Here is an 11819-nt window from a genome sequence, read left to right as displayed (position 1 = left end):
ATCCATAGCAATCGATATAATTTACTCCGATTAGTGTTAATAGGTTTACGAAGATCACAAAGAACCGCTAATAATTCCGAATGAAAGAATACCGCGTTGTATGAAGAGGCTTAAGACGAATTTCATGTCTCCAAGCACATGTCCTGTTATGAAACATTACGGCGACGAGTTTTCGCTACTTGCTCATAAATGGCAACGTAGAAAGTCCCATTTATCATTATACAAGTTAAGGTGTTTACCTGTTCTTGAAGCATCAGATTACTGCGACGACTTAACAGACGGAAAACACTTGTTTGGACTCTATCCTTGTAGCCGAGGGAAAAATCGATCCCGCGGGAGGGTGGGACGGGGGAAGTGGATTTTGCAAGGTAATGAGTGCACCATCTTACGTTAATGAACAAGTCCCTTCTACCAAATCGAAAGTTTTAAATGCAGGTTCAGCGTTGGAAGTGCACGTTCTACACGTGTGGTACTAAAAGTTGTAAAAATTATAATTTTAAATATTCTGTCTCAATACCTTAGAGGTGCCTGCGTGAAGTCAGTCTCCTTCACAATCGTTTTTGGTCTTATCGAGACCAAGTAGATACTACGAGGAGACTACCCCGAAGTTGATATATAAACAATTTAAACATTTCTCTTACCACAAAAAGGACAAAGAAAGCGGAATTCTCCAAATTTACCTCGAGTTCGGATGAAGGACAGCCTTCAAGTTTGGTATCCTCTGTACCAGATCATTGAACTGCATTAACTGCAAAGCCTCCTTAAATTATCCGGCGGCAAACTATGGTGGATCTAAACTGACAGAATGCCTTAATTTCTGCTGACAGACCTAGTGTGTCAGCTGGACATGAATGTTTCCTAAAAAAAAACCCAAAGCAAGACAAACTAATTTGGAAAGATATATAACAGCTTCAGGAAAATAATATACCATAATAATAATTATCATCCAGCCATATTTTCATTTCAATGTCACTTTATGTTACTGATTCCACTTTGGTTGGGTTAAGGCCTTCAAAACCACTGATATAGAGACACAATAAACCACTGCAACGCTATTCAAGGTGATGTTATGTACCTCTTTGGGTTAAATTGCAAAGGGGATGCAACATTTACCAGGCTTAAATACATTCAATCTTCATTTTTCCTCGATACCATCATCGGCTCAACAGCAACAGTTGTATCATACATCATCAAAAACAAAGGAAGACTGCTTTCAAGTGTTTTATTTCATTACTCCAACTGTCGTACTTCTGCCATTCTGTTAAACGAGCAAATACATCCAGCTGATGAACCCTCGAGTGAGGTTTATATCGTCAGCTTTCATTCGTTACACGATAACCACAGACAAAAATAACAACGACATGGGTGCATGATAATCGTACCTTGTAAAAAACAGTGGTCGAATTTCTGGACGTAATATCTGTTATATGACCAACATTATTAACTAGACGAGGGCTTCTTTTCATTATATACGCTCCTCTTAAATATGAATAAATATGGAACTTTCACAAAGCTCGGAATTTGAACGAACGGTAATAAATAACATAGTAAATAATATAAATATATGCCGTATTAATTTAACAAAAGTTAAAAGAGCCACGTTGCAATTTTAATCTTTGAGTCATTTTCGTCACCAGCGAAGCCAACTTCAGTTTGAACTTGTCCGCTAAATGTTATCACCATGAGGCTAACAAATATGATAGAGGTATATTATATTAACAAACTAAGACGGAACAAGAGTAGCTAGCATGAAAATTGAAATTGTTCAAGATGCCTAAACTGTAACGTGGCCCTTTTAACGTCTAACAAACTTTCTTTTTACATTACACAATACTATATTATTTCAGCTTTATACTCCTCCAGCCAGCGTTGCACCTCCGTCAAGTCGTAATTGTACGGACCCGTGCCCCCTTCGTAAACTATTTTGCCTTGTTGTATGATAAACAGTCTCTCGGGCCACGCGCCATACGCCATGGAAGCTTCATTCTTCATGGTGTCCACTATAACAGGAGCAGGACAACCGCTGGACTTTAAGATTTCTGCAGCAGCAAATCGGTCTTTCAAGCATTTATGCTGAGCAATTTCAACATTGTTCTAAAGATGCAAAAAAGTGTATTTTAAAACAAACTAAAACTTTTACAAACAGAAGGCTTTGTGTGAACAATGAAATAATTAATATGGGATCGCTCTGGTTTGCTTCAACGCGCCCAGTGATTAGCTTAAAAAAATCGTGCGTTCCTCTCAACCAATCAGGTGAAAAATAAAATCAATCGTGACTTGGCAAATCGCATGTTCCCATAGCTTCGGGCAGTTTGCTTTTTTTTCGCTTCAAGCCGTCATGCAACTAAATAACGATTCCATAATTTAAGAATCGCAGCTAAATTGAAGCAAACATCACCAAAAATAAAAGGTTATAGACATCCTGACGGAGGGGTAGCACTCTTTAAAACTTTTTTGTTGCTGTTTGCTGTTCTGAGGAGGTCTTTATACTGTTTGATAACGATAGAGAACCACAAAAAATTACAGTCTGAGGCGGCAAAATGCACTGTGGCTTACAGTCGGTAATTTGGCGGTAAATTTTGGCAAAGACAAATGTGAGGATTGAAATAAATCATGATGTGGTTTATGTGGGTAAACCAGACACGATTCTGCCACCCCTTGCATTTTAAAAATGCGATTAGTGATATTCGTTTAAGAAGGTGTTGGTGAAATTTGATCAGAGTTTTTTTTTGGCCCGTAAGTAAAAGCACTCGAGAACAAACGTTCTGTTTGACTGTTCGTTCTAAATCACCAATGTGATGTCTTCATTGATTCAATGTCAACATCTTACTAAGTCTTATTGATAGAAAGATCATCAACTTCTTGATTCTGAACATATCATGATCAAATCACTCAGTAAAAGCTTAAATATTTGTGTAACTGCTTGAGACCCCGAATTTTGCTTATCGCAAAACAATTTGAGCAAGATGCTAGAAAACTTGGGTTTAGACCTTGATTGTTTTGAGTGAATTTTTAAAGTCAGTTCATTTTCGTACTTCCACATAACTATTACTGTACATGGAATTGGTTTGTTTTTCTCGAATATGTTTAAATTGCAGACCAATGTTTAACGAACAATTACTAACAAAACTACAATAAAACTAACAGTTCTGTATGCTCTTCCTATTTTTAAAGGCTTTGTTTTCGACGATGAAGTGTTTTTCGTAAGTTTCTTAACAAAAATCCCTATTTCCAAAGATCAAAAGTTCGATAAATAAATCTTCAGTCAGACAAACTGAGACATTCAGTGATGCTGAAACACCTGTTGAAAGTTATCTTAGATAACAAGAAATTTTTGGAATCTAGTTTTTAGAGGCAGACTTTGCCCTGCGCTATTATGCGTATGCTCAAATGTCATGGTAGCAGCGATAATAATAGACCAAAACAAAACCCTGAGGGATTACAGAAGACGAAGATCGCGAAAAGACCCTTAAAAAAGCCAAGAATCAACACTGGTATTTTTGACTTGGCACGTTTCCCTTGGTAACCACGAGGGAAACTTGCCAAGGATGAAAATTGTTTCTTCAAAAAGAGGGAGGGCAATGTGAGGGAAATTGTAGAGGGTTAATGAGAAATTTCTCTCAGGTTTGTCTACATTTTTTAGCAAGCACTGATGCCAAGTTTTCCCTTCACGAGTTAACTACGAAAGGAAAAACGCACTTCCTAAGGGAACTTTGCTAAGTAAATAGGGCATTAGGTTGAAATTTCAAGATGTAAAGCGTGATATAGCTTCGGGGCCAACGAGAACTAAGGAAGTCGTTAACGATGATCGAAGTGGAAAATTGTTTCTGCCGGTACCGATTGCTCTATTGTTGTGGGAAAGAGTTATGGCATCATTTTCACTGAAAGGAACCGCAAGAGAGACAATACCCTTAAAATCATTGTCTACTAAAACTCGGAACTTAAATAACTTAAAATACACGATCCATAAGATTTCAGTTCATCTAACTCGTCTTCTGACTCAAAAAAATCACAACCTTATACTCATTCACATCCCACATATCAAACATTTCCACCAGCACCACGTGGTTAATCAGTCCTGGAGTTTTCCACTAATCGATCAGCTCACAATATTTCAAGGGAGAGACAAGAAGATCAGACACCGGTTTCGCGGGTCAGTTCTGTTGAACCAATTAGTTTAGAGAATGATGCTGATTATAAAGGTATCAGTCGTTTAATACACGCATTGAAATCGTTTTGTATGACCATTTCCGCACGTAATAACGCATCCTAGTTGTTGCGTCGCGAAGACGACTCAAAAGACCAACAAGTTCCATAACAGATACTTTAAACTACTGTTGTTCGGTTGAAGAAGGGAAGCCAAAACTGAATGGCATATGGGCCCTATAACCCAAACGACATAACTATAACTTCCGTACATTATCAATAAAATTTTGTGTTACTTCCTTTTATCATCAGGAAAGTGAAAGTATTCAAATTTCATTTTGAAAACTAGCAAACAGTTTGATATGAAACATATTAGTTTGCGTTTGACTCCCTTTTTCTCTCGTCTTCCTCAAGAGTAATTACGCAAAATAAATCAACTCTTCCAATTGTTTTCCTTTTATCACGAATTACGTCACTTTAATCGCATCTTGTTTGCTTGCGGGGAGCCGTTCTGACGCCAAAAATAAATGTTTGAGGTTTCAATCATACTTGCTATAAACTACCTCATTATGCGCTTATTTTGATGTTCTGCTATAAAAAAGCTAATTATGAAAAAATCCTTGCGCAAACTTGCCATGTAGGCTATCAAATTCCACACCAATACAAATAATCGTTTTTCGTGAAATAACTCCTCTTCAATTAACCGCAAATTTTTTGAAATGCTGGTGCACATGATCTGCCGCCGTCATGCGCCCATGAATAGCTATGCTTTCTGAAGTCTGTTTTTCGTTACGTCAAATCGCATTTTCCTCAGAACATTGCATTTTCAAGAGTCGCTCACAGCTATGTTTAAAGTGCAGAGAGTGGAAAGCAAATTCCACCTGACCTCACGCAAGCTTCAATCGAACTTTAGAAACGGTAATCTCTATGTGTTGCTTGTTTTTAATAAACGAAAAATGTTCCGTTGATACTCAGTCCTTAATGGGGGACGGCTAAGCTTTTACTTTAAGTGATAAACAAAAGCATGATGTATTTCATCCCTCCAATTGCAAGCATGGAAACGTCTTCACAATTTAGTAACAAATGATGCTTCGTAATAATTAAATTTGATATACAACAAACGATAACGCTAGATATGAATTGCAAGATTCGCTTAAATACATATTTATACAAACAAACAAACAAACAAAACAAAAGATAGCATAAAAACGAAAAAAAAAAAACAGAACAACAAAATCCAAAACTTACATTCCATTTCCATCCGTCACTTGGATGTGCTTCGCTGATGTAAATAACCTTAAAGTCCGCAACATCAGCATAATCCCGAACGACTTTGGTGAAGTCGTTCTTGAGACGGATGAAGAACGGAGGTCAGCTGCAGCTGCCGAAGTTAAGAACCAATGGACGTTCCCCTCTGGCTAAATCTAGCAATCTGCACTCTTTTTGGTCTGTCGAAACCAGCTCACAGTCTGGCGCTGGAGAACCAAGTCGCGCTGTTTTGTTTAGGTCGCCAAGAGTTAACTGCATAACTGCGCGCAACATTTTCCAGCTACACCACGACTGCCAGAAATCTTCATAGGGCACTAGAAGGAACTTCTCATTGTATCTTTTGATTCTGTCTTTGAGGATAGGGATCGAAGACGCTATTCGCATCAAGCCAATTGCTAAAGTGATACGAATTACCGTTAGCGGCCAAAGAACAGCATATGCTGCTGAAGAAAGCACGGCTGCTGCAAGGCTCTGAAGAGCTCTTGTACTTTGTACGATTGGAGACATCGAAAACTCATTTAAGCACTGCGATACCTCTTTGACCGACTTATATACACGTGCAGTGCGTGTGAGTACGTCATCAGCTTAACATCGGTATGATTCATGCTTACAAAAACAATATTCAAAGAAATTCGCGTGTCATGGGTAAAGTCACGAAAGGTCTAGCTTCCTGTTTTGTATGGGGCACTTGAAGATATTGCGCTTATTTCAGTTGCACGTTCATTTGCGCGAGTGTGCCCTCTGTATTTCTGCTGGCGTCAAACGAAGCAGAACGTATTCGAAAGCGTGCGCGTGTTTTCATGGCACAATAAACAAACGAGTGTTTGGCTGTTACGTTAAAATAAGGAAACTCTTTACATAATCACAGAAAACAGATCTTAGTGGCTCACTCGTAATCTCATTTGGATGGAGGAAAAGTTGTATCGTTTTGTGCCAAAAGCTTAAAAGTACGTTAGCGTGACTGGAAGTTGGATTTAAAAAGGGGGCGTGTTTCTTTCTCTCTTTTTTCCTTGCATGGTTCCTCTGATCGACTTAGTTCAGTCACGTAAATGACCTTTCTGAGCAATCACACTTTACAACTTTTACGTTGATGTAATTGGAGGTTGGATTAAATGCAGTCCGTTTCACAATAGCTTCACGAAACTATTGTTCCTTCAAAATTCTTTAACCAACTACTTTCCAGTGTTTCCATAGCGATTCACTTATTCCCAATAAATAAAATCGACGACATCAGAAAAAAATGATACGACCGCATAATCAAGATTTTGACAAACCTCTGTAGATAGCTCTACTGTTTATCATCGGACCCGTCACTTGATTCCAATCGGAGAGAAGTACTATCGCCTTTGAGTAGAATGTTTAGATAATCATTATGATAACCAACAAACCCTTCAAAGAGTTAACCTAAAACGTAAGTGATCAAATAACATAATGAAAAGGAAGATGGTAAAAGTTTCTTAAACAGTTAAAATTTTTTATAGTCTATTGAGCAGAGGAATAAACGTTTACGGCGGCATCAGGGCTTCTTTGCTAACTCAAGTAAGCGTTCATTATTTCAAGTGTTCTAACACCGTTACAAAGTGTAGTAAGTGCTAGAAATGCCTATGACGACCGCAATTAATCAAAACCTTTTTAAAACATGATTAAACAGAAATATCTAAGTATGACGATGACGTCGCTCGCTACCGCAAGCAGCATGTTGAGTTCGCCGGGTTACGCTTGTTTAGTGGCGTTACCCCAGATAAATATTCAGCCTTAAAGCACTTCGTAAACAGGCAACTCAGGAAGGGTAACATTAATTGCTAAGAGAAAACGATTTTCGTGATTTCAATTGCATTGAAAATAGTTAAGGCCAAGTTATCGACTTCAGATGACGTCGACGAGATTTTTCATTTTGCAAAACAAACGCATTTGATAAAAGTATTCTAAGTATTCCAGGTATGTTTGCAACGACAGTAGGTTACCGGGAAAAACGAGTGATATTCGAACAACCTGAGACATTGTTGTGGTTTATAAACATACATGCGAGACATATCTCTAGCTCTTAAGTGAAACACTTTCTTTCTTAGACCGTCCCTGTTATAACGAATGAAACACTTTCTTTCTTAAACCGTCCCTGTTATAACGGATTTAATTCCAAAGAAAAGAAAAACTTGCTCAAGAGAACTTAGTACAGTTGCAGTAATGTCCTTTTCCTTTCGTACACGTGTTTGACATACGACACAGTCACACGGTCCAACATTCTAAAATGAAGCACACAAAATTTCCACGTGGATCTATTAATTGTTTTCCCTAATAGATGTCATTGTTGTTCAAACCCCTTTAAAGCCTCTTATGAAAAACGCTCTCAAGAATACTCCCCGCGGCTCTGTTTGATCAAAACAAGGGTAACTCAGCGACTTCACGCAACCGCCGCTGAAGCAGAACGATGGCTCAACAATCTTGAAGATTCGATTCAACAGATTCACAGACTAGTCACAAGAACTTACATAGGGTCACGCTAACCCTGAAGATAGTCACGCTAACGCTGAAGAAAGTCACGTGAACATTTTATGATCTCTGAACGTGGGGTTGTTATTTATGTAATTGCAAATCAGGATTTACAACAAGCTAAGAGGTTGTATAGCAAATGCAGTAATAATAGCGCAATACTAAAGCTGTAATAGCATTTGACTATCTATCCACGCGCATGTCAAAATTACTACAACTCACCATTCACGCACGTGTCAAATTTACTATGACGAAGCATTCCGTTCGCAAAATCATAGACAAAAATAGCTGCACTGTGCGCAGACCTCGCCGAACGGCGAAAACACGGCTAACTGGTTGATCACGGTTATTTCTAAGTTAATCAGAAAATCGTCTTCGTGTGCTCTTAATTACGTAGAATTTACGTACAGGTTCGGTGAAAGTAATCCAAGAAAACCAACACAGATGCCGGCGTAGCAAGAACAGATAAATCATCACATGGTGGAACTTTCCGGTACACATTGATGGCTTTTCAATAAAATTCAAATGGACGATACCTCAACCACTGAAAAAGTCAAAGGTTAGGTACTTGCAAGCACAGAAAAAGGTATTTTTGGAGAGTAAAACAAAACAAGGCGGGAGGGCAACAGATCTTACAGTATTCTTCTTTTTCCGGCTTAAGTACAAAAGAAAAGTACTTAACTATCACGTAGAAAAAAAAAACTTAATTATCGCGCAGAACAAAACACTTCTTTGCCGTTCTACTTATCATCATTACAGAGCTGAAGTTTCATCATCGCCTGTGTATTTCTCCTGAGCGGTTGTGCGTTTATAACAGGGAAAGCTGAATAATAAAACGAAACTAACCAAATGAGTAAAATATTGTGTTGTAGCTCTTGCGTACAACTAAAAGTTTAGTAACCGTAAATCCATCATTAGTAAATTGTAATTACTAAGTGCTCTTGTAAAACTCAATATCTTGACGATTTTACCTACTTCAAGGTAAAATACATAATTAAAAGCTTCAGATACCAAGCAGATTAATTGGATAGTGCGCGTGAGTATTTTTTTTTTTTTGTCTTCAACAAATGTAATTTTCCTATTACGTGATGGTCAGATAACTTCCTAGACCTTTAACCGGAAAATGAAACAAAAGAAAAAAAATGGACGATGAAGCTTCGGCTTTTATGTTTCATACATAACTATTTTCTGGAAATATTGTGCGGACCTCTCAAAGAGACTACGTCGTATCACCGAAAATAGCCGATGGACTACGAAGTTTCGGCTTTTATATTTCAAACATAACAATTTTCTGGAAATATTGTGCGGACCTCTCAAAGAGACTACGTCGTATCACCGAAAATAGCCGATGGACTACGAAGTTTCGGCTTTTATATTTCAAACATAACAATTTTCTGGAAATATTGTGCGGACCTCTCAAAGAAAGTACGTCGAAGCACCGAAAATATCCGAGTACTAGAACTACCTATGATGACCGCAGTTATTCCGAACTTTTTCAACACGTGATCAAGCTGAACCATTAAACGTATCGATGACACCAAGCAGATTCACTGGAAAGTGTAAGTGGGTGCATTTCTTAAAAGCAATTTTCTTATTATGCAATAGTCAGATTAATCCTTTAACCTTTAACCGAAAAAATAAAACAGAGACACAAACAGAAATGGCCGATGAAGCTTCATCTTTGATATTTCAAAAGATAGCAGATTTCCGGAAATATTGAGCGGATCTCTTACAGGAACTACGTCGAATCGCCGCCGAAAATAGCCGAGTACTAGAACTTCCCATGGGGACCGCAGTTAATCAAAACCTTTTCAAAACATGATCAAACTAAACTATTAAAGTATTATTGGCGTCATTCGGTCGCAAGTAGCAGATAAGCGTGGGTTGCTTTCTTCAGTTCCAGTCAAGGCTGCTGAGGGGTAACCCTAGACATACGACTTAAGTAGCGTTATTTAAACAGATTACTCAGAAATACCTCAAGAAGAAAACGATTTTCGAGGTTGTGTTAGCAATAGCTACAAAGTCTATCGATAATAATGATTATATATGCAATAGTGGTAATATGCTCGCGCCTGACAGTCGACCTGATTTTCCTTTCAGCAGAGGAAACGGATTTTCATTGCCACAGATTACGTAAGCTGGACCCGGATTTTCATCACTATCCATAGCTTAAGCCGGACATGATCGCTAAGACACTTGGGAAACATGAGAGATACTCAAACGACATGAGAGTTTGGAGAGGTTCGATCACATTCCGCGAGAATAGGAAAAAGTTCCTGAAATGGCTTGAGATTTCGACTTGTTCAAAAGTGCAATTAAACTTGATTTCAACGTTCAGACGTTGCCTGTAACGTTTAAACGTTTTCTTTCAATGTTTAAAAGTTTGATTGTTAGCTTGCTTTGTGTGTGGCGTTGATCAACAGAACATAAGTGCCAACAATATAGTTAAGTGTTCTGTTATTTGCAATCACAAGTACTGTATTGTTAATTAGACCACAAATAAACCACTTTAATGAATGTTTGGAAAATTGCATAATTCAATTACTCCTGGCTTTCGTCAGCGCAGAGTGGACGGGTGTATATATTTGTGCAGAATTTTCTCCTTTTAGCAATCAGTCACGCGAACGCGGAAGAATCAAAGTATGAAATCTTTGATCATTTTCATCCCTGTCGGTGCGTTTCACAACCCATGTTCAACAGAAGTTATCGATAGACATAAACCGGCTACTCATATCTGCCGAAGATACCCTGGTTGCGATTTTTAACTTGATGAAGAATCACTTGACCGTTAAGATCCTACCTTAGCCATGTGATATAAGACTAGTGTTCATAAAGGCTCGCAAAAGTGAGACAATATAGCAAAACGATGTCCCATCAAGAAGGTCGTTCGTAAACTGGCCAATACAAACTTTATAAGACTCACTGTGACGATAGTGACATCGTATAAGAATCATGCCTGGTGCAGTTTAGGCCTAAAGACACGAAAAGGGCGCGCCATTACGAACATAATGGAATATTAACACTTTCAAAGGAGAAATTTCGCATTATTAATCTTATTTTTCACAATTAAAACTTTATGCATTGCCCAGACTCAAGCACGAATATACATTAAAAAAAAACGTTTCTGCCCAGAAGCACGAATATCGTTACGATATTTGCACTCGTTTCGCGCACCAGTTGAACTTTTTAAAAGCTGAACAAAGCCGACAAAGTCCTAAGAATTTCAAATTAGTATTCCATTAGATATATGCCACCAAGCCACTCATAAAGACCACAAAAGTACCAACAAACACGCAGTATCTGCTTTTCTTTCGCCATTATTTTCCGTAATAGTAAAACGTTTTTGACATTTTGTGACACGTGTCAGACCAAGGCGTTATTTGTATGTGATCAACAAGATCACGTAAAAAGTTAGCTGGTTAAATAAGAACAATGGCAAGTTTTGTGCTCGTTCGTCGAATGAAAATCATTTGTCACAAGCAAACAACAAAGGAATAAGACCTGAGTCCTCCGGGAGGAATCAAACCCTACATCGTCGGATTTCGTGTTCCGATGCTCTACCGCTGAGCTTCAAAGAGCTCAGTAATGAGTTTTAAGTGCATTATAAGGTTCACATAGGTGACAAACGTCGTACGCTTGTCTAGGATCAGCAATGTTGATAGCCAAGAATGGCTATCAACACTTCTTAGAGGTCGTAACAATCAAGAGCCTCACTGATTCTAAGATAAAGTTCAGTTTCCTCTTTATAGAAGTGATTTCTTGATATGATGTTAATGATGGAGTCTTGTGCTTTGAAAGCTTCACTCTCCATTCACTAACAAGTATAAAGTTATGGGGTCACAGATCCTTAAAAGTTCAAGTGTTTTGTTTTGGTGCGTTTCCAAAGTTGAAGGACGTGATGGCTTCCAGAAGGA

General features: G+C 38.2%; 2 protein-coding genes across 3 annotated transcripts in view; both read right to left on the bottom strand.

The window, feature by feature from the left end:
* LOC113686664 (uncharacterized) overlaps positions 1-11819 on the bottom strand; it is a 35886-nt gene that overhangs the window by 7601 nt on the left and 16466 nt on the right. The gene's annotated exons all lie outside the window — the stretch shown is intronic.
* LOC113686682 (type I iodothyronine deiodinase-like) lies at positions 1834-5922 on the bottom strand. The gene is made up of 3 exons (XM_089204209.1): positions 5830-5922; positions 5395-5493; positions 1834-2094 (listed from the first exon to the last, which is right to left on the bottom strand). Exons 1-3 carry the CDS (start codon positions 5920-5922, stop codon positions 1834-1836), a joined length of 453 nt encoding a protein of 150 aa, XP_089060335.1.

The sequence above is a fragment of the Pocillopora damicornis genome, chromosome 4 (genome assembly GCF_964200805.1).
Source record: "Pocillopora damicornis chromosome 4, jaPocDami1.2, whole genome shotgun sequence".
NCBI lineage: Eukaryota > Metazoa > Cnidaria > Anthozoa > Scleractinia > Pocilloporidae > Pocillopora > Pocillopora damicornis.
This window is presented reverse-complemented; position numbering and strand designations above follow the sequence as displayed.

Coding starts and splice junctions, on each gene's coding strand:
- LOC113686682 (XM_089204209.1), bottom strand. CDS start 5,922: ATGTCTCCAATCGTACAAAGTACAAGAGCTCTTCAGAGCCTTGCAGCA. Junction 5,494..5,829: donor CTGTTCTTTGGCCGCTAACG/GTAATTCGTATC, acceptor ATCCGTCTCAAG/AACGACTTCACCAAAGTCGT. Junction 2,095..5,394: donor GTGACGGATGGAAATGGAAT/GTAAGTTTTGGA, acceptor TTGCATCTTTAG/AACAATGTTGAAATTGCTCA.